The 24,133-nt window shown below is 32.0% G+C and overlaps 2 protein-coding genes across 3 annotated transcripts; both read left to right on the forward strand.

The window, feature by feature from the left end:
* Positions 1-96: 96 nt before the first annotated feature.
* On the forward strand, positions 97-11,137 carry LOC124539227. The gene is made up of 11 exons (XM_047116524.1): positions 97-374; positions 637-795; positions 1,084-1,203; positions 1,331-1,468; positions 2,012-2,205; positions 5,978-6,189; positions 7,508-7,733; positions 8,277-8,426; positions 8,706-8,768; positions 9,822-9,945; positions 10,928-11,137. Exons 1-11 carry the CDS (start codon positions 349-351, stop codon positions 11,094-11,096), a joined length of 1,581 nt encoding a protein of 526 aa, XP_046972480.1. The 5' UTR covers positions 97-348; the 3' UTR covers positions 11,097-11,137.
* A 5,430-nt stretch (positions 11,138-16,567) lies between these two features.
* LOC124539284 (calcium-independent phospholipase A2-gamma-like) lies at positions 16,568-24,013 on the forward strand. Of its 2 annotated transcripts, none has more exons than XM_047116619.1 (10): positions 16,568-17,192; positions 17,590-17,900; positions 18,856-18,993; positions 19,174-19,284; positions 19,393-19,591; positions 19,679-19,765; positions 20,149-20,267; positions 20,787-20,981; positions 21,286-21,517; positions 22,209-24,013. In XM_047116619.1, the coding sequence occupies exons 1-10, from the start codon at positions 17,072-17,074 to the stop codon at positions 22,472-22,474; spliced, it is 1,779 nt and encodes a 592-aa protein (XP_046972575.1). In that variant the 5' UTR covers positions 16,568-17,071; the 3' UTR covers positions 22,475-24,013. The 2 variants fall into 2 exon arrangements, with proteins under 2 accessions (XP_046972575.1, XP_046972576.1); XM_047116620.1 differs by having other exon boundaries at positions 16,569-17,192; positions 19,189-19,284.
* Positions 24,014-24,133: the final 120 nt, after the last annotated feature.

Raw genomic sequence — 24,133 nt, forward strand, 5'->3', positions numbered from 1 at the left:
AAAATGAGTTTTTTGCAAATAATACGTTAATTACATTGTTATTAAATTTTTCAAAAAATTTAAATGTTCATGACTTGACATTATTCTTAAAGTCAAAAGTAGTCAAAACATTAAACAGCTGTTTGTTTGAAACTTTGTATATAAGCAGAAGCTACGGAAAGTATGCACTATGCAATAGTTTAAACCTGTTCTGGGTTTTTCCAATTGGTTCATAACAATTTAATGAGTGTTGTTTAGATGAAATAAATTTTGCATTTACTCTTTACTTTTCTGAATTGAGGTGTAATTATTAAAACAAATAGTTTTTACTATAAATTTAGTTGCAGAAGAAGATATTTCACTATAGTAATGGATAATTTTCAAAATATATCTTGGTAAGTTTTATCGTTCTCGTATATTTAAATACACAAACAAATTATGTTCCTTTCGCATAATAATGAACATTTAGTATGGATGATTATAGTACGCAAAATCCCCATGGATTGTTTAAACAAATAGCAGTAATAAATAAATTTAAACTTTGTAACCCAGTATTATGCATGCATGTAGTATTTAATGAGTACAATTCAATTTTATTTAAAAATCATTTTTTAAATTAAATTATCATAATTTTTTTCTTTATTTAAAATAATACAGGTGCAGATCTAACTGGAACTTTCCTAGTATTACTGAACAAGATAAGATATTGCTTCATCAATGTACAAATTTACCTACAATGGACCAATTGAATGATGTAGAAGAGATCATAGCAAATAGTCATGCTTTCTCAATACCATTCCCGATAGAAACTGTTAGGTTCGAACTCATTACATTATAAATATTAATTGCATATATTTATGACATTGTTTTAATTCTTGATATTTAATGTCTGCTATAACAAATAACACTTACATATTTGTTTGTAAATAACTAATATACTTACAGAACCATATTAGTACCACGAAAAACATTTAATCTATGAATATAATTCATATTTATAAACCATGAAATAATCTCACACATAAAATTTTTTATATTAAAATTTATTGCTTTAATATTATTTTGATAAAATCGTTAAGATTTTTTTTTTTATTTTAAATCTAGATTGGAATATTTAAAAACACTCAGACCAATACAAAGATTAAAAAGAAATATTGCATCAACATATCCAGTAGTACATGAAAGAGTTATAATTTTGATGTCAAAATTTTTAAACTACAAACGGTAAGCATATCAAAAATTTTTAAAATATTAAATATTTTCATGATACAATCAATAAACATTCCATATAAATATATAAAATTTTGTAAATTAAATTAAACTGAGACACTGTATCCTAATTATATTTCAGAGAATTTGGTTCAGATGTTGAAAAGTCTCTATATGTGGACATGACAGTCCCAGAACTTATAGACAGGATTTTAAAAAAAAGAGCTGTATGTTTCGTTGGGCCGCATGACAAATATAAACTTCTTAGTAATGAAGAAGGGTAATTACTTTTTCTTTTTTTTACAAACTGACCTGTATCTGTGAGTACAACTCCCTCATAAATGATTTAACTGACAAGTATTAATGCAATTTAGTATCTTCTCCAATCTCTCACATGCGGTTAAAACTAGTTTGATAATAAGTATATAAAGATAAATTGGTAAAAAAACACTATGTCTGTCTCTGTCAATTTCTATTTTAATGTTGATACTACCCCACATCACACAATGACTAGTGATTTTGATTTCATCGTCTTTACATAGTATAAAACAAAGTCGCTTAACACTGTTTGTCCCTATGTATACTTAGATCTTTAAAATAATGCAACAAATTTGGATGCGGTTTTTTTAATAGATAAAATGATTCTAGAGGAAGGTTTTCTTATAAATAGTACATGAACAATATAGTAAAGAATCACTGATAATTTGTAGAAGTTTCTAATGTGATGATGTAAATAAACAAATTCTTTAATATATTTAGTATCAATATTGCACCAGTGGCCGGGGCGGATCGCTAATGACATATAATTTAAAACTTATTTCAGTACAGAGGGATGGGAAGAAGTAGGTACATCAAAGGAAACTCCACCACTTGTATTGGAAAATTGTTTGAGCTATGACGAAATGAAACTCTCTTCCATGGTGTACGTCAGTGGTTACACTGAATGTATCAATGATGGTGCAAGACACAATGATGGTGTTGTCAACAATGATGCGGAAGAAGAAGCTATTATAATTGGTGAATCTATTTATTTAATAATAGTGTTTAATAATGCTTCACCCAATGATATTCTAATAAACAGATATGTTATATCCATACTAAACAACAGAAAAAAGTGTGCCGGGTCGGGGACCGTTTAATTTATTTTTACATTTCGTTAAAAGTAAAAAGGATAGCTTGATAAAAACAATAAGTAAAAGAGATAACTAGATGTTTTAATTACGCAAAACGTATTTCTACGTAATTATGATGTATTATAACGTATTATTACGTAAAACAACTAAAGGCAAACGTCCCAATTAGGACGTTTTCTAGTCTTCACTTTTTGCGCGTTAATTACATATCCTATTACTATAACATCATTGGCTTCACCCTATTTGAAATTCGACTATAATAAATAACAATTTTATTTAAATTCTTAGTTTAATGGGTTTTAGTTGTACTGGCAGGGCAGAGATTATTTCGCCAATGTCACGTAGGATGGAGAAGACACGAATGAGATAGATCGGTACGGTTGAGATAATAAGCTCAATTGAATTTAATGGCCAAGAATGGTAGTAGTAATTTCCTTGTTAATCCTTAACCTAGAACAACACGAACATTAAGAGTTAGTAATAGGATATTTAAAAATAGGAAGTTTAAAATTAGTATTCTAAACTATATATTTAATAAAATATGAAATTTGATAAATTATTAAATTTGATATATTTACATAAAAATTAACAAAATGCACTAAACAAAAGCGTCAACAAACGTCCAACATTTATAGGGCGAGAAACATAAAACAGATCAAAGGTATACGTCTTTTTTTCGTAAAAATCACTGCTTGACTTTAGGCTATCGACAGCGACAAGCCATGGTCAGAGAGCCATTGGGATAGGTAATGCAAAGCAGAGTTTAATCGAAATGTTAAAATTTTCAACGGATCTAGATCTATGATATGAAACTATGTCATCAGCATACTGGGAGATGTTACAAAAATTGTTAACAACCAAATCAAGGTCATGAGTGTATAGGCTATGAAGCAGAGGTCTGAGCCTTGAGGAAGACCTTTCCAGACGAATCTAGGAGGAAGTGAGAGATGTTGGTGTCTTACCGTTATTGGTCTGCAAGTTAACAAATTACTATTTTTAATGAACTATTCTCGGTGGAATACTCAGCTAATGCATTTTCTGTCAGAGCAACAGAAGAAGGACATTATTAGATGTAGAAGATATGTCTAGAAATATTCCCACAAGGTACTCTCACAAGGTACTCAGGTACTCTTCTTTAGCAAAGGCAATCCGAATGTCTTTTGTACATATGCTTAGGCTATCAATAATGCTCGACCCCTTCCGAAAGCCAAATTGAGAGGGAGCAAGTATGTTTCTCCTTTCCATTAACCATTCCAGGCGATTCTTCAAAAGATGTTCAGTAATCTTTGCCAAAGTAGATGATAAAGCTATAGGCCTATAAGAATTACAATCGGAAGGGTTCTTACCCGGTATAACAAATGGGAATAACAAGCTGTGACTTCAAAGATTGCGGGATGATTCTTTTGATAAAAACCGAGTTAATAATATTTAAAAAACAATGTTTAGCTTTATCATTTAATTTGGAAACAAAAGAGTAAGAAACGCAGTCTTGTGTAGAATCGGATAAACCATTTAACGCACTTTTGAAGTTCGGAAAAAAGAGAAGGGGGTATCCATTTAATCCAAAGTAGATGCTGGCGTAGAAATTAGAAAACTGTCCTCATAAGGGACAAAGGGGGGGCAAGCTTCTCAGCGAAATTGTTACGCCACTCGGAAGGAGTATTTGAGGTAGGATTGTCAGAGTTAAGACAACGGCGGATTTTTTTAAGTTGGGACCAGACTGCAGAGGAAGAGGAACGAGGGCTCAGGGATTCACAAAATTGATTCCAACTGACTTTTTCTTTTTAGAGATCAGTCGTTTTAATTTGGTGTCGATTCTCTGATAAAAATTATCCATAGACATACACAGTGTGTATGTTTCTTCAGCCTCTAGTCTGTTCAGTTAATCGTTTGCATTCTGCATTCTTGCAAGCTGATTGGGGCCATTTTTAATGATAGAGAATAGTTGACCTAAGTCTAGAGCAACGTTGGACGGTAAAGGGATATCATTACAGGTTGAGATAATTCTAAGAAGTATATTACGGGGAGAGGAGTATTTTGGTTGAGAGCACAACCATTGGGAGCTGTAGAGGGAAAATTACCAATGATGGATTGGTGAGCCTGTTTATCATATCCTTTTCCAAGCGGTGATCTTGGGCGAGGAGTACTTTTAACAGTCTTACGATAGGATCTGATAGATGAAGAGATAGGTTTGTTTGGGATAGTTGGAGAATATATAGGAGAAGTAAAAATCTCTTTTACAATCTCAACATAGGATCTATTTACAGGAAGGAACCATGAGGATGCTTCTATACACGACACATTATCTTGGGACATAACAATTTTTATGGATTGTTGACGTGAAAATTCAGGACAGTCCTTTATCCGTCGTAAAATGAACACCTTAAGCAATGTAAGCAAGTGGCGTATTTTTACTTACATCACAAGACTCACCTGTATGGGATTTAGAGCACTTAAAACATCTAGGTTGTGATCGACACTGAGTTTTTATATGACCATAACGGCAGTAGTTCAGGCATTAGATCGTGGAAAGTTTATAAGTTTCTACAGGAGGGGAAGTATGATAGGAAAACACTTTATTGGGAAGCATTTTCCCCCTCAATGTGATAACCACAGATTGGGTTGGGACCCATGTGATAAAACCATCAGTAAAAGTTTTCCTGTTAAGGTTTGAGTTTGCTGCGTTGCTCGTCGAAAACTCAACAGATATTTTATTACGTCCTACATTCTTAAGTCCATCATTAATAATGCCACTAATTGTGTGACTATGTATATGTATTGATAGCCCGTATATAGTTCCTGAAGCAGGATCAGAGACTTCCCGGGACACATGAACAATGAAAGGGCTTTTGTCACTGTCTGAATAACTCTTAGGGCCTTCAGAGTAGGAAGGATGGGTGTATTTCGTTTGGATGGAGGGAGTTGCGGTTGTAGGATGAATTACTGTTTTCTTTATGTTGGAGTCGGCATTAATGGAATCATTACCGCTTTGAAGTTTACGGGAAACAAGTAGAGAAGGAGGAGAACAATTGTCGGGAATTAAATCTATTGAACCACCTGGATCAGGGGGTTCGGGAGGAGGATCAACCTCCATTATAAAATTTAAAAACTACAGAATATTAAAATACAGTAAATTCTCACAACATGTATAAATGTTAGTAACACCACTAAACCCAAATATCAACTAATAGTACTATTAACAATAAAATACGCTACAGAACTAAACGTAAACACTCAAAATATCTTAACACGTGAGTTACCAACACTAACGCAAGCGAAACCCTAAATAACAATTTAAAGAAAACAACTAATTTAACATAATTTTTACAACCTGCATATTTCAAAATTTAAATAATTTGTTTATTAGTGATTATAATTATCTAAAAAAAATGAGTGACAATTAGAGGTTAACAAGGCATTAAATGTCATTTTTGCCATTTAATGCCTTGGCATCAGGCACAGGCATCTTTGCCTATAAATGCATCGAACAAAAAAAATATGTTTAAAAGTTGTATGACAGATCAAATGTTGGTTGACATTGACCCAGGCAATCCAAGGATATCCAAGAAGAATATCCAAGATGGATATCCAAGGATATCCATCTACTAATTTTTAATATTTTTTAAACAATATGAAACCAAAATTTAATATTTTAGGCTTGATTGGTCCACGCTTTGCTCGTCGCGGTAAGATGGACTATGAGGATATCCTCATAACGAAAGATCAGAATTGTCCAGAGAATGGGTATGGATGGGAGGGACAGAAGTGGAAAAGTTTTTTCAAAATGTTTAAAACTGTCGATGAAACTTCACAAAAAAATCAGGCATCCAAGCACGCTATGAGAGAAATGTGGTCTGACTTCTATGAGGTATAATAATATAATGACATATCTATAGATAATATTTGTAGGATACTATAATAATATAGATATACATAATATAAAAAAACAGAGTTCATGTCTGTTTCCTCTTGACCACTGAACCGATTTTGATGAAATTTGGTACGGAGATAGTTTGAGTTCTGGGAAAACATGCAGTTTTAATAACGTTCCAAAAGGATTTAATAGGGATGGAATAGGCATAACGGTTTTTATGTTATAAGTAAAGGTAAAATTTAGTCTGAGTTTAGAAACAGGTTCTAACTGAACATGGCTATATTATATGGCTTTATGTCTGGTAACATTATTGATTCAAAAAAATAATTACAAAAAAGGAGCAGTAAACTCATATTTTAAATTTCCAACTGAGCGCTTAAAATGTTATAACATTGGCAATGTAAATAAAGGTATTTTTCCAAGAAACAAAAACCTCGCTCAAAGTGGCTCTGAAAGGTTATCTATTACTTGCATGACATTACCTATTTAAACAACGTACAGAATCGCGAATGACGCCTTTCAACCTTCAGTCCGTGTGTGCTCTAACTGCAGGAGTATTCCCGAGTGAGAACCCCTCTAGTCCCTGAGGCGTCTATTGTTGTAGTGAGAGGTGTGTGTATGTGTTTGTGTGTTCTTGTGTGTGTATGTGTGTGTGTGTGCGTGCGTGCTTGCGTGCGTGGCTGTGTGTGTCCGTGTCCGTGTCTGTGTGTTTGTGTGTATAGTAGGACACAAATTAGATGTAGCATCGGAAAATGCAATGGAATGAAAATAAAACCGATTACGGCCGATTTACACAAACAATAGAAATAGCTCCCTATCGCGCCATTCGACGCTATTCGTCGCTATAGATTCACGCGTCAGAGAAAACAAATGTATTTAAATCCACGTGACAAATTGACGAATATATTAGGTCATATGATATTACAAGTTATTACGTTTGTGCAAAGATCATATTCGGATGAGAAATAAATATTGATAATTAGGAATAGCGTACTCAATTCGGATGTGATCGGTTTTACGAATTTTGCCGATGCGACATCTAAGTTGTGTCGTACTATACTTTGTCCTTAATTGCTAATTTCCAATTGAAACTATAATTGTAAGTATGCTCTTTGACCCGCTCCTACTAGAAAGCGCCAAGGTACTGTTTGACAGGCGCCCCAAGGAGCTAGAACCGCCTCTGGCTTTTGATGCTATAAAGATCCTGGCGTTTCGTATGCTTTTTGTTTTATAAACTGAATTTTATTTTATTTTTTTTAATTTAAATTTCACACACTTTAAGACTTTCTCTAAATCAAATTGTTATTTATAGGCACCCACATCTGTATACAGCGAAACATTGCTTAAAGAAATAAAAAGCAAAAATGAGCACACAGACAGATACAAACACATCATAAGCGGGAAAAAGTATAGTTGTATATTTGACAACGAAGTATACTACAAGAGGATATGTATACTAGCTGAAGTTACTCTCATAGAAGCTGATGCCAGGGCTGAGGAGAGCGGCAGAAATGCATTTGTGAATGTCGTTGGATGTGGTAATTTTATTTTTATTCTAACTGTACCGGTTGGGTACAGTTGTACTTCACATGGGTTAAGTTTTGATTATACGACCTTTTCATAGTAAAAATCATATTGAGCATTGAATTTTGATTAAATTTATTTACGTTGTAAAACAATATACAATTACTTAGGCGGTAAATAATTTTATCATGCTGATGAAAGAAAGGGATAAGTAACACTGCCACAACGGCTTAATCCTCCCTCAAAAAAAAAATACGAGATCAAAATATACTTTATTCAAGAAGGCTATTACAAGCACTTTTGAATCGTCATTTAACAACCATATTCTTATATGGCGAAGCTACCACTGGTTCGGAATGTAGTTTCTATCAAGAAGATTGCAAGAAACACAGTAGTTACTCTTTTTCAACATTCAAAAATACAAAACCAGTTTATAATAAAACCAAATTTATTGAGTAATTTCTTTACAAAAACATTTCAGACTAAACATTAATACACAGATATATTTTTCAATGAATGTCAAATAGAAAATTGAATAATTTATTTTTCATTTTCAGGGCTCGGTGTATGGATGATATCAAAGCATCAACCAGATGTTTACATTCTCACATTCTTGGAGAGGATCAATACATTCCTTATGAATGACAAGTTAAATCATGTCACTGATATCAATTTTGGATATATCGATTGCAGCCCTGATGTTGAAGGTGAGTGAATGAATCTAGTGAATGATTGAAAGGGTTGGGATTTTAAAAACAAACACATTTTTATGTATTTATTCACATTTGGAATGTAGATTATCTTGTACACATTGGTCTTGGTTACTACAGGTGACTTTTTCAAATCTTCGGTCAATTTTCTTTCAATAAAGTTTAAAATGAATTTTTCATATTTATGGTAATTTTTATAACACAATTGTAGGCAAGTTTTACTTATGAATTCTAAGTTATTTAATTAATAATTACATAATATTCATTTATTTTCAGTTTTATTTAATGAACAAGAAGGTGTGAAAAAACTTTTTCTGGAAAGCAAAACACATCCAAAAGGTAAGATTTTCAATTTTCTTTTTTGAAATTATTTTCTGCCATTACATTAATTTTTATGTATTGTTATATGTTATAGAGTATATGACTCAAAACTCCAAATCTAGTTTGAAATATTAATTTTATCAAATACGATCAATGAACTAAATATCATTTAAAATCAGAAATTAAAGAAATAACTACTGTTATTATTATTAAGTATAAATAGATTATATCATCAAATCCTGACTAATAACATAAATGCAGTATTTAAATTAAATACGAAAGTTTTGAAATTTGGTTACAATGTTCATTCTGGCTTATTAATGAACGGGTTAAAAGTCATGAACAATTGAAGCTACGAAAACGCCGCCATCTTGAAAAAAGGTGCACTTTTATGATTTTTGCTAAATAACTCCTCAATTATGATATTTATTGTATATAGAGTTACAATAAAAGTTAAATAAAAAAAGACTGGGCTAAAAAGCGAAAGTGTTTATGTTTAGTACGATTACACATCCTAACTATTCAACCGATCCTCATGATATTATACCTAAACATTCCACAACAACAACAGCAGCATCTTGTAAATTGCCCACTGCTGGGCTAACTCCTCCTCTCTCTTTGAGAAGAAGATTTGGAACATATTCCACCACGCTATTCCAATGAGGGTTGAATTTAGAAATATAATGTATTATGAGGTAGAAAGAATATACAACAACAACAACAACAGCCTGTAAATTCCCACTGCTGGGCTAAAGGCCTCCTCTCCCTTTGAGGAGAAGGTTTGGAACATATTCCACCACGCTGTTCCAATGCGGGTTGGTGGAATACACATGTGGCAGAATTTCTATGAAATTTGTCACATGCAGGTTTCCTCACGATGTTTTCCTTCACCGCAGAGTACGAGATGAATTATGACAAATTAAGCACATGAAACAGCGGTGCTTGCCTGGGTTTGAACCCGCAATCATCGATTAAGATGCACGCTCACAGCTCGAGCTGAGATGGCCCAGTGGTAAGAAAGAATATATTAATATCAATTTGGTTGTAATGTTTCCTTCAACACATCACCAGGTGGTATCAACGTGCAGCTTGAAAATCGTGAACCGTCTTCACGCCTGACCGGCGAGCACGCAGGCAAGCTACTGGTGCTCACGTACCCTTGGGACAGCAACGCACATCCGGGGAACGAGTTCTGGTGAGACACACCATTACAAGCTGGTACAAGCGTACCCTTTCCAAACTCAAACTCAAATTCCTTTTTTTTTGTGGCTTTTATTAGTGCCGAAAAGACACAGATTATTTCGCCAATGTCACGTGCGATGGAGAAGACACGATGTAGGTTGATCGGTTCGGTCGAGATTACATGCTCAAATTAATTTTGAAGGCATAATAGCACTAGACGAATTGGAGACCCATAACCTAAAACAACACAACAATAATAATTACATAAAAAGTTGATAAAATAAGGCAACTACTATTAAAATGCATAACAACAATCACAAAATAATTTACAACTTAATCTTATTACTCAAATTCCTTTATTCAATATAGAAGCATCACACTTACTTATTGATTGTCAAATAAACACTACCATCGATTCGGAAAAAGGAACACCCTGACCTGAGAAGAACCGTCGAAAGAAACTCAGCGGGTCTTTTTTTTTGTCAAACATGGCAACCTTGGGACTGCAACGCGCAAAAAAAAAAACGCGTGAAAATCCGTTGCGTAATCTTAAAGATCCAAGCATAAATAGGGACATACAGCAGTAAGCGACTGTTTTATACTATGTAATGACGATTTATCCTGTGCAGTTTATCTCTTTAGAGAATTACGTGACCGACCAATATTTTTTTTATTTTTTTTTATTTAAAATACAACATCCACAGGCTCGCAGATGCCCGTGCCTTTTTTTACATTTTATATTCAATTACATTTTGACGTTTTATATTTATACTAAACAGCAGCAGATCTTCGCTGGAAATCATTTTTGTCGTCTTCTTGGGAGACGTGGCCCACACTGATTTTTTTTTCTTTTATTTATTATTAAATAATATATACTAATGTATAATAAATAATATATAAACTATAATAAATAATATATAAACTATAATAAATAATATATACCGACCAATATTGCTACTTGAAGATGTTTGCCGATTTATTAATTACAAATTCAGGTTTGGCAGTCTACACTCGTCAGGCGACCCGGCGGCGGCGTGCTCGACGCAGGTGTCGGAGCTGCACAACGCGCACGTCAACCCCGCCGTGAGCGCGCGCGGCGTGCGCGTCGCGGGCCGCAGCGGCCTGCGCGCGCTCGCCGACTACTGCCTCGCTCTCACCGCCTAGGAACGAGCGAGACAGACGTATAGAACAGGGCCGCAGCGGCCTGCGCGCGCTCGCCGACTACTGCCTCGCTCTCACCGCCTAGGAACGAGCGAGACAGATATATAGAACAACTCTGAACGGTGAACTATTGGAACTATACAAAGCACACATGAGTAAGAGCATTTCGGATTTCACGCGCTACGATAGTATTGTCTCGCTCTCACCGCCTAGGAGCGAGCGGGACAGACGTACAACACAACTCTGAATGGTGAACTATTGGAACTATACAAAGCACACATAAGTAAGATCGTTTTGGATTTCACGCGTTACGATAGTATTGTCTCGCTCTCACCGCCTAGGAGCGGTATAATGTATAATCCTTTGTATTTCATATAGCTATACAGAACATATTTAAGATAATTACACTATACATTTTTATCTTATCGCACTTGATATGTTCTTGCATATTTATTGTTATGGGACAAAATTTATATTTTTATATTCAAATATACTGTATAACAGTTTTATATAAAATCATAATATAAAAATACAGTCTAATTAAATGGTAGCAAAAGCATGACAAAAGTACCTGCACAATATAAACTAAGTTATTTATACATTTTTATTACGAAAGAGTTATCGCTAAGTAGAATAAATAAAATTGATCGCAATTTTAAATTACGAACCAGTTTGACATCGATATATTTAATATGTTTAACTTTTTTTTTTTTGTAATATTTAATCGCTAATTTTAAGGACAAGTTATTCATATATTAATATGTTTATACTTTATACAAGATAATAAAGGAATTTGTTGGTATTATAGTTTTTATTTTCACATACATTTATATCCACTGAATTTATAACAAAATATAAATAATCATTTATATATTTATTGTTTTAAGATAAAATACTCCTTTCAAAACTTATTTTAAAAAATATGAAGATAATAAAATAACAATGCTGTATCTCACACATGGAATATACAGGTACAGGAGTACTTTATTTAAAATCGCACATTGCTTTGTATTAATAGCATCAATGTATTGTTGCAATCAGCAGACACATTCAGTCATATATTCAATATCAAAACACCTGTCACCTGGGCATACCGTTCTGCCCCAACGCGCCAACAATAATGTTGCTAGTTCAATAATGATTTATCAATTTCAGGGTAAATTACAATCAAGATCATTACTTTTGGTAAAATAAATAAAATATATGTAGAAATGTTAAGTATACTTCTACATATATTTTAATTTTTATTTTACCACATATGTTTAGTTTAATATTAAAATAAAATCATAATTATCTATAGTAAGTAAAAGACGTGACCTATAACACAACCCGCCATTGTGTGGCATCAGACAGGCAAGAACTGTCATTTCAGTATTTGTACATTTCAATATTTTTTTGTAATTCATTATTTTCCCAGCAAACACCAAATATTTAAAGATGTTAACATTGAATGAGTGCCAATCGTACACACAAAACTGCAAAACAACCTTTATTTATAATGCCACACTCTTACACTTTACCACCTATTTTCACTTTAATTTTACTTTCAAAATTCCGATAACAGTTTCGTTCAATTAGTCCAATAGTTAGTTCACTTGAAACTATAGACGAAACTTTAGAACTTTAGAAATGAACTAATATGGCATACATAATAATGTGTACCAGGGTGTTAAATATTAATAATGTATGCCGTGTATGAAACTATCGGATATCTGACTTAAAAATTTATCTACCTATAAATAATACCGAATAATAGCTGACAAATAATTTTGAGTTTGAGTTTGAGTTTGAATTAGTCCGAAATAACGTACATGATATCCCTGATATCCAAAAGCATTAAGATAGAATACAAGAGTATAGGATAATGCTCAAAATTATTATATAAGTGAAAATTTTATCCTAATTATACCATTTCAATTTTAGGATAATAATTAATAATAAAAAACTATTATTAGGATGTTTTTTATAATTGAAATTATTTAAACTCTGCTTATTAATTTGAGAATCTAAAGGATTCGCAGCAAAATCCTCCACACAATAAATCGCTTTTGATATAAATATTTTATAATTTGTGAAGTGTTTAAGACTCTCGTTTCATTCCTTCTTATTCCGTTGCATCGTGTTTTATTATTCTGATCGACAAAACGTTGCTGAAATAGTGGGCTTTTACCCTCCATGTCTTAAAGTTGGCAACTCTGATTAATCCAATGATATTATCTGTGTCTTGATAAATGTAACCTTGAAATAACGAATTCTTACGACGCATATTTTTTGCAATAAATATTTACATAACGAGATTACACAACTCGTTCTCTTCTGTTTACTATCAACAAACAATATTAAATGCTAACCTTCTCGTGCAAAAACCAGCATAAAATTATTAATTGTATCAAATGTATGTGTTGGAATGACAAAATCGTTTTCAACATTATAAAACTTAATCTACGATTACAATAGAGTTACTTTGTACAAGTGCATCTGAGTAGGTACCACCCAATGACAAAATATTATACTAAAAATCAGCAATACTTCGTATTGTGTCGTTTTGAAGGGTGAGAACCATGCGACGAAATCATGACTTGATTCATAATTTAACCAATAACTTGCCCTCCACTGTAGTGATGATAGAGGTTTAAAAGGGGAAAAACTGATAAATATTTTTCGACCAAATTATCAGTTTTTCCCCTTTTTAAACCTCTATTAATCACTGCGATATAATGTCTCAATATTTCTCAGTACGTTTGTACCAATTTAGTATTACAATCTTAAATAAGAAATGACACATTGACTGTATTGAAACAAAGCCAAATTATATAGATACAATAACGGAGCATCATTAAAACTAATGGTAAAAAACAATATCAAATTATTAATAAACCTTGCCACCTACGTTTTCGATATCAAAACAACCCGAAGATTCGTAGAATAACAACGCTTACATCGCATTTCCCTCACGTGCATGTGCAAACTCCGAATAACAAACTAACAAATAAGCAACTTTAGGAACAAACAACAAAACAACTCATCAATCAACGTAGAAAATCTGTCCACGCACTATTTTCCTCCGAATGAAAATTGTCGTAATCTTCATTAATTTATACCTTATTAACTACTTATTATAAAGTCTGGTAAAAAAATCATACTTGATAAGCCTTTGTGCGAGTTTGCGTAGGTACCACCTGTGACCTGCTAGTATATTTTACCACTTTTTTTTACTGAAAACACTTAGTATAGTTTTATTCGATTTGAAGTGAGTGAGTCAGTTTAAATACAAAAACGAAGGACGTAACTATTTTTTTGAGATTGTATCATTTACAGTACATAACATTCAATATATTATTATGTTATGTAATTGATACCTTCTCACGCTGTATTGTATTGAACACTTCTTAGTTCCTAACCAGTGACATTCATAATATTTATAAAAAATATGCAAATGCTTGATAAAAATATTTTGTAGGTAATAAATAGCATTATACTCAATAGTTTCTGAATGTATTTTTTATAAGTCAGTATTTGAGTAGAAACTTACCCTAAACTATGTACCTACATACAACAAAACTAATTAAATATAATGCAAAAAATAAAAATGACAAATTTATCATTAAGAATCTTTAATTCATAATAAACTTTGCAAAGGGATTGGATAAAATATCAATAATCTACGCCATTGTACGCAAGTCGTCGGCATAATATTCTGTTAATTGAAGAATATTTTTGCAAAATTGGCGCGGGACTTAAGTATGCAAAACACATATTCGCCTCCAAGGTCAGCGCCGCACTTGCGATGTTAGATACTATACTACGATTATTATTTGTTACTTTAGCGTTAAGACTTGAGAGTATCTAAAATGATTAAAAGTAATAAAATTGTATGTAATGTATATATGCCTAAATCTCATTGTTTTAGTCTGTTAATTAGCAGGTATTATATAGTAGGTTATAATATTTACGCTTATATAGTAAATAATAGTGAAGCAAGATTTATGAGCTTAATGGTGATAATAATACAGTATATGAACCATGGTGACCCCTAATTATAAGATGGCTCATTTGCCTTAAGGTACTTCCTAAATACAGATAAAATTAAGCTTTAAAGGCACGGTTTTCTTGGCTGACACCGGCTGCAAATATACCAATTACTATAACTACCTACGTTATATAATCGTAAATAGACTTTTAAGTAGTCCAATATTTTTCATTTCATTTTACTTAGGAGGACTCTAAAAAATATGATCTTAATCAACAATAAACAATTTTTTTTATTACTTTTTGGCGCATATTCATTTGTGTTGAAATAGTGTTTTGTTTGAAGTCGGTTTTTCTTTTTGTTAATTTTTTTTTATGCTATTAAACGACACCACTTGCACTTTAACAAAAACTAATAACCCAATAAATGAGGTATAATTGTATTTTATAAATGGACGTATCGGTAGGTATGCATTTTATAAAATATTTTTAAATTAAATATTATGTTGAGCATATTCACTGCAATGAGGATTCAGGTACCTACTTACTGCGTTCAAACTGAAGTGGTAAAACTACATGATATATTTGTAATAATATTTACATTGATATCTGATAAGTCAGCTGAATGTATTTATAGTTTTATTTTAGATTGATAAACAAAGTACGCAATACTTGCCGCACTTCATTAAACCGTGTAACAACACACTGTAAAAACTGTTAATTATTATGCTCAGTAGTTGATTCTCAATGGTGTTCATTTAAAAATAGGTATTTATCAACACAACTAAAACACTGAACCGATCTTATTTGGCTAATATAGACGTAATCTTTATACATTAAAAGCCAGACCTAGAACACCTGAATAAAGAATATGGGATAAAAGATAAAGGAATAATAAGGAATATGCATTTGTATATAATTCAAAGGATTTTGAAAGAAAAGAGAAATAAGTAAACAGAGTTGTGAAGAACATGATTATCCTTCCGATTCCATTTCTATGTTTAAACATAAGCAATGGATAACAATAAACCACAGTATAACGCGACATTTAAAAATAATTATTTTAATGAATTGTTGTTTGTGAGTGCTATTTGAATATCTTCATTAATTTTAATATTGCATTTTAATATTTTAAACTATGGATATTTTAGTAGAATTGGTCTGAGCTAAATGTCTACGATTATAGTTTTATATCGTTACCGATTTCGAGTCACAGTAATTACATAACTAGCTAGAGCTAGTGTAAGTTACATATGCGATACACATAAATAGACTAGTGATTATAGTAAACAGTCTCGCAAATTATTCGTCGTAACTTTTGGAACCGATACAAATACGATCATACGATGTTTATTTACAATTTAGAGCATTTTCATTGACCCAGACTAGAGGTGTGTCGAACACCCAAACATCGTCACAATTTTTGCTATCATGATTCGTGATCTAAACGTGAACACAAACATGTTTTTACACAAGTATAAAACTACTTGTTATTGCACGCGTTGATTCAGTCTACAATTTTCTTTTGCGGAGAATACAAGATAAATAAAATAAATATCACCTTGTGAATAATATTATATACCAGGAAGTGTTAATAGAATCAAACCGAAAGAGAGCGAATATTAAGAACTTTGTTTTGATTAGCTCATATTGGTAGCACTGATCAGTGATCGCGCGATCTGACGTCATTGCGCTTGCTGTCATTGATCTATTTGTGATATATTATTAGCGATATTTTAATTTATTTGCCAAGGTTTAATGCGAAACTAAGACGTTTTGCAGATCTTAACAAATAATTTTGATTTTTGCGTTATTACGTGTGTAATTAAGATTTTTCTTCGAACAGTCTACTCGAAGTTATCCACAACATAAGTTGTGTACGTGATCAGTGTATGTGCATCGAATCATTTGTACTAATATTATCGAAACACTAAAGCACAAGTTGATTAAAGTGTTATTTATACGTGGACAGTTTGTTAAGAACAGTTTCAATAAAACAATTTGTGAAAATGTCGTCGTTAGGAGGACAGTGGCGGATTATAAGGCACTACCTTTCTATAAGTAACTTAAATACTGAAGTTGAAAAATTAGTGCAGAAAATTAAACCTGCTTCACCCGAACAATGGGAAAGTAAGTTATACGTTTTACTTTTACAATACCGTAAATTTGTAAATTTATTTCTATATGAATTTAAATACTCAACTTAACTCAACAGACTAGGTGTTTTCAAATAAATTTTATATTAATACAGGCTACAGGCTGTTGTTGTTGTTGTTGTTATATTAATTATATTTGCTAATTGGATTCATGATTTGAAACGTTTCATGTGAATCGTTATACTTTGTTTTGTTATAAAATATTCAACAATTTTTCTTTTTTATCAATATAACATTTTTAACAAAAGTCAATAAAACAAAAAAGGAATCCAGAGTGTTTGTTACTCATGTTTATTGTTTTGAAGAATTTTATTAAGTAGATATTTATAATAAAATAATCAAGTCATCAATCTGTCCTTCCTTTGTCGTAGGTTTGATTAAAAAGTTCGAAAGAGCTGTATCAGTCAGAATAGGCCAATCCGTTGATGTGAAAAATATTGAACAAATAGCTAGTCAGAATAAAGTAAATGCAACAACAATTGAAACCGAGGCAAAGGTACAGAATATAAAAGAGAAAAATGATAAAGAGGACAAGATCAGCCAGGAGGGTCTGACCATAGGGTCAGATGCTAAAGAAATCACCTTCGAGGGTCTTTGGCAAGGACTTAAACTGAAAAAGGATCTTCATTTTGGCAAGATATCCGAACCCACCTGGAAGACAAACAAACCTATCATAACAAAGGTATGTTCCATTAATACCTTTGTTTATATAAAAGAAATAAAGCATGTTTTTCAAACATATTGTTTGCTTATATCAACTCAATTCAACTTTAAAACAAAGACTATTATTTGACGTAATCACAGTATAACTAAGCTTACTTGTGAAATTATAAGATATTAATTATATAAAATTACAAGAATTCTAACGACACATAAAATACTAACTTAAAAATAACAGTTTTATATTTAATCAAAGTGTTACTCATTTATTATTAATCCGACTTCGCAACGATAAAGATTTTAATAACAATTTTTATTATCTATTGACCTAAAACCTCTATCTGTCATGCACTTCTCACATAATCAGCATAATAATAAGTCGTGATCATTCAATAACAATGACGAATTATCATAGATAGCGTCAGTAAATGAAAGTAGGCAAGTATGATCAGCCCACTACATGGTAAACATATTTATCTCTCTGTGATTTCTTATCTGTATTCAATTTTTATCTTAGCATTTATATAGGCAACGTAATTGATAACAATAATTTTGTTAAATATTAATATTCTACCTCAAATTGTAAAGTCGTAATGACTGAGGTATAAAACAAAGCTTTACACTCTTGTATGAGTTTTTCACAGATTAAAATGACTAATATGTTATTATTTAGTTAATCATTCAACCATTCAGATCATTTTTTTCTGTGATTTAGGGGCGTACTAGCAAAAACTTTCCTATTTGTACTAGTATGGGAATTTAGGATAGCTGTTTGTAATGATGATAATTAGACAAAGTCCTCAACTTTATAAACCTATTGAATTTATTTTTTTTCCAAAAGAAACCAATTCTGCATTTATTGATTTAATTACACTAATTTATAAATATTTTATGGAACATCATTGCTAAACCTAAGATTGCAAAACCTAAGTTATGTTGTACATATTTTTTAAATATGATAATGAATTTGTTTGCAGACTTCAATCCATTCCCGGACAGCCTATGTGATATCAGCGATTGTGACAGCAGAAACACCTGAATGTCTCCTAAAAAGAACTGAACATTTCATAGAACATCTTCAACAATACCCCGAGTCTAGAGACTATGCTATTAAGGTAAAAAATTACATAGATTCCTAAAAGCATTTAATTTTGAATAATTTGACTTAATAATGGACTCAAAAATAAACATTCATTTGCTTTTTTTTTTTAATAATTAAAATCTTTAACTAAGATGCCACTGTCCCATTGCGGTTCTTAAATATGGTTATTAATGTATCTTTTCAAAAAAAAAAGAATTGTCTATTACAGGAAGGAGCAGTCAGAGCATTATTAAGGGTACAACATAAATTGAAGAAAAATGACGATGTAGCTATAAACAAGAAAGTCAACGGTCTTGTCAATGAGGTCAGTTCAAATGTATAAACAAAACATGCTTAATAACGCTTGACATAAATTAAAAAAAAAAAAATTTTCAAATTCAGAATGTCAATTTAAATTAAATTTTTTTTTTAGGCTTTAGCCCTAATGGGTTACACTGGTCCAACAAAGAATCGTGGTCCAAACATTCTGTCAATAGACGGTGGAGGCATCAGAGGAATTATAGCGATAGAGATATTAAGGCATTTGGAAAGATTAACGGGCAGGAGGGTGCAGGAAATGTTTGACTATATCATCGGTGTCAGTACAGGAGCTATCATTGCTGCTGTCATTGGTAAGATCCTGATAACATCATGGATTATCCTAATAGAAGTCCAGAATATATATTAAATAATAATGGTAATTTTGTTTTATATTACAGCTAGCGGCGCAGGTAACTTGGAAACTGCTAATCAAATGTACCACACCTTATCAAAACAAATGTTTGGAAACACATCTCTTATCGGTGGTAAGTAATTCTTATTATGATTACTTCACAAAGCATTCACTCTTAAAATTGTTACATATGTTTATATATGCGGGTCGGTGGAATGCACATGTTGCAGAATTTCGATGAAATTAGACACATGCAGGTTTCCTCACGATGTTTTCCTTCACCGCTGAACACGAGATGAATTATAAACACAAATGAAGCTCATATATATAGTTGGCCTTTGCTGTTTGCCTGGATTTGGACCCAAAGTCATTGGTTAAGATGCATGCGTTTCAACCTCTGGGCCATCTCTATATATTTATTTTCAATGATATTCATTTAATTGCATTATAATGTAACAGTTTTAAAATCGAGTAAAGAATTAAGATGAGATTCTCATTATAATTTTTCTGTTTTAGGAACGTCTCGGCTGGTATGGAGTCACTCATACTATGACACAGATGCCTGGGAGAAGTTGCTAAAAGAGAACCTACAGGATTGCACTCTTACTGAGTGTAACAGACATAACACACCTAAGGTAAAATATATATCTTTGATTGCTATAAATATATAATATAATCCATATTAATTAATAAGGGAATTTCATTTTTTTTAAGTAACTGAAAAATAAATTATTAAATTAATATATGACACTTATTATACTACACGATTTAACATCTTATAGAGGAAGTTTTAATATAGATATGGCACTCAATGTCTGCTGATGGATTGGCTTGTGAGATTAATTTTTAGTTTTTGTGGCTTTTTTTTGTGCCAAAAAGGCACAGATTATTTCACCAATGTCACGTGCGATGGAGAAGACACGATGGAGATTGATCGGTTCGGTCGAGATTACATGCTCAAATTAATTTCGAAGGCATAATAGCACTAGACAAATTGGGGACCCATAACCTAAAACAAATTATGTTAGGATAGTAAAATTAATTTCAAGAGTTTACTTATAAAAAAAAAAACATTGCAAATGCATCCCCAAAAATTAATAATCTGATGCACATGTCATATCAAATATATTGAAATGTATTAAAACTGGTTACAGATGGCGCTGGTGTCGTGCGTTGTTAACTCAGGGTCTCGCCTGGCTCCGTTCCTGTTCCGCACGTACGAGTGCGGATTCCGGGTTCGCTCGGTTTTCGCTGGCAGTTCGCGTGCCAAGCTCTGGCACGCCGTTCGCGCCTCCGCAGCCGCGCCCACATACTTCACGGAGTTCCGTCTGCAGGGGCTTCTGCATCAGGTAACCAACACTACTATCGATATCGATATTATCGATAGAAATTATTGATTAAATACTCTTTTAACAACAACACCTCACCAACAGCCAACTCTCCCTCACGATGTTTTCCTTCACCACTGAGCACAAAATGACCTATAAACATAAATTAAGTACATGAATGTTCAGTGGTTGACCCAGCTCGCCTGGGTTTGAACTCACAATCATCGGTTAAGATGCACGCTTTCTAACCACAGGACCATCTCGGATCTTATTATTATTATTTTTTACCTAACTATAAAATAAATAATATTTTAATGTTTTACAGGATGGTGGCATAATGGTCAACAACCCAACCGGTGTGGGTCTGCATGAAGCTAAGTTGTTGTTTGGTCCGAACAATATGAAGAATAGCACAGTAATATCAGTGGGTACGGGAAAGGCTCTGAACAAGCATTTGGACTACGAGCTAATGAGCAAGGGACTAGCAAAGGAAACTTCTGGAACCAGCTGGAAGGACAAGTTCAATAAGATTCTGGACTCGGCTACTGATACCGAAGGTAACAAAAAAGGTTTTAATATTATAAAATTGCCAGGATTTTTTTTACATGGATATGAATTGTTTAATGTTAAATTACGTTATGAATTATTATTGGATATCAATAATCAAATGTTTTCGAGTAATTCTTATGAGTATTTTAAAATACATCCATGCGATTTTGACACTTATGAAATGATTTTGAATTACTCCTCAAATTCAATTCTATCACTCACAATCAAAACACTTTTTTTTCTTTTATATGAAGAGTTTTCAGAAAGTAGAGTTGTATTAATATGATTAGCAATTTATAATTGTGTTAAACTTTACTTCAAGTCAAAATAACATTTTAATGTATTGAAAGCTAAATGAATAAATGAGTCGAGATGGCCCAGTGGTTAGAACGCATGCAACTTAACCGATGATTGCGGGTTCAAACCCTGACAAGCACCGCTGATTCATTAGCTTAATTTGTCTTTATAATTCATCTCATGCTCAGCGGTGAAGGAAAACATCATGAGGAAACCTGCATGTGACAAATTTCATAGAAATTCTGCCACATGTGAATTCCACTAACCCCATTGGAACAGCGTGGTGGAATATGTTCCAAACCTTCTCCTCAAAGGGAGAGGAGGCCTTTGGCCCAGCAGTGGGAATTTACAGGCTGTTGTTGTTGTTGTTGAAAGCTAAATAGAACCTATTTTTCTTTGCAGGTGTTCATCTAGTACTAAATGATCTGTTACCACCTGGCAACTATTACCGATTCAACCCCCCACTAATGGAAGAGTGCGCAATGGACGAAATCAATCCTGAAAAACTTCAAAACATGATCACAGACACGATGGCGTATATCAGGCGGAATCAGCATAAGTTTGAACAAGCCGCTGCCATGTTGGTAAGGAAACGAACGGTGACCCAAAGGGTAATGGATTATGTGCATCACAGGAGCCAGTTGATGGGTATATCCCATGCCAACTGACGGTCAAGGAACCAGCAAGAATATGAAACTTGCTGAATGGAAAGAGTGAATGGAATGATTGATAACCAATCATTGTAATGTGAATAAAGTTCACGAGTTGATAATGATCCAAGAAGGGTAATGCATTTATCCTGTTAATATATGTTTACAGAAAAGTCCCATTTCTAATATACCAGAGAAAATAATATATAAATATTTAATATTAAAAAAAAATTTCAACGTAGCAATTACTGCTATCTAAGAATATAAGTAGTCATTTGTAACTGCATATCGCTATTTGGAGCTAATAAATGCTTAGGCTAGAAGTCATGAGCCAGCTTGTAACGTCAATACGTAGTTTTTTTATACATTTAATTACAATAATATTCTTGAAATATTGGGAGTCTAAAATTTAGTATAGTGAAGAATTTAATACAGATTTTTTTTTAAAAATTTAATTAATTTCAATTTAAAGAATATTATCTGTATTCGATAGAAACTAGTCAGTAATGATGTTGAATAAAAAAACTTTTTTAATAAAATTAAAATATGCTAAAAGCAAAGAAAAAGCTTAGGTCCTGTATATTATATTAGATTTAAAACATAACATTCTATATTCAAACTTCAAAATCGATGTATTATAGTAAAATGTTTGATAAATATTGCACTGTCCTATATATGTTGCCTATTATAGCTTGGCTATGCATGCAACAATAATACAGATATTACTGTGTAATGTCTAAAAACTATAATTAGTGTTTTATTGTCAAACATATACTGAGAAACATAGTTTGCATTTATGAAACTTATATTATAAGCAAATTATAAATGTATCGCAACATGTATATTTGAAAGTTTTTGTATAGATATTAAGTGAATTGTGATAATTATGTCGAAGATATTATTAAAATATTAAATTAGAATATAAATTATTAAATAATCTTACGGAATAAAATACTATACAAATACTTTTTTTGCATGTCAATATTATTGCACATATATATATAATATTGCACATAGGCAGCGATCTCTTCCAGACAGCCTTAGGTATGACCAAATATTTTTTTTTATACACAGTCAGTCATTATGCTTCTATATTCAAATATGGACTTTAAATATTGTGTGAAACACTATAATTACCTTTGACACATGGAGAAGGAGAAAAAAAAGAATAACAGGGGTGTATATCAAACAAAAATATTGTAAATAATATACTTGTACACCTAATAATAAATGCATTAAATGCATGTTTCTATAAAACAATCTTGAATGCAATATAATGACTTTGTTTATCGAATATTAATTATGAATAAATTGAATTGTAAAATATATTATTCCGTAGATTAAATAAAAAAATAAAACGAATATTAAACGCAATAAATAATATTGTTTATATAAATAGATTAGCTTAGTTATGCTATATAATAGCTTGTCTTATGACATTAAACCCGCTTATTGTATTCTCCACTATTATACACAAATTGTACCTACATTATAAAGTATTACAGACACTATAATGATTGTTCTTGCTGTAAAATAATAAATATATTACCTTTTTTTTTTTAAAAAAATGCTGTCAAATACACTGACAGTTTTTTTTTGGTTTGAAAATATCTAACTAAGTAATTATGTTATAAAACCTTTTTTTTTTTAATATTAAAGAAAAATACCAATCATATC

This window comes from Vanessa cardui, chromosome 22 (assembly GCF_905220365.1).
Source record: "Vanessa cardui chromosome 22, ilVanCard2.1, whole genome shotgun sequence".
Lineage (NCBI taxonomy): Eukaryota > Metazoa > Arthropoda > Insecta > Lepidoptera > Nymphalidae > Vanessa > Vanessa cardui.

Coding starts and splice junctions, on each gene's coding strand:
- LOC124539284 (XM_047116619.1), top strand. CDS start 17,072: ATGTCGTCGTTAGGAGGACAGTGGCGGATTATAAGGCACTACCTTTCT. Junction 18,994..19,173: donor CTAGAGACTATGCTATTAAG/GTAAAAAATTAC, acceptor CAAAAAAAAAAG/AATTGTCTATTACAGGAAGG. Junction 20,982..21,285: donor TGCAGGGGCTTCTGCATCAG/GTAACCAACACT, acceptor AATGTTTTACAG/GATGGTGGCATAATGGTCAA.
- LOC124539227 (XM_047116524.1), top strand. CDS start 349: ATGGATAATTTTCAAAATATATCTTG. Junction 2,206..5,977: donor AGAAGAAGCTATTATAATTG/GTGAATCTATTT, acceptor TTAATATTTTAG/GCTTGATTGGTCCACGCTTT. Junction 6,190..7,507: donor TGTGGTCTGACTTCTATGAG/GTATAATAATAT, acceptor TGTTATTTATAG/GCACCCACATCTGTATACAG.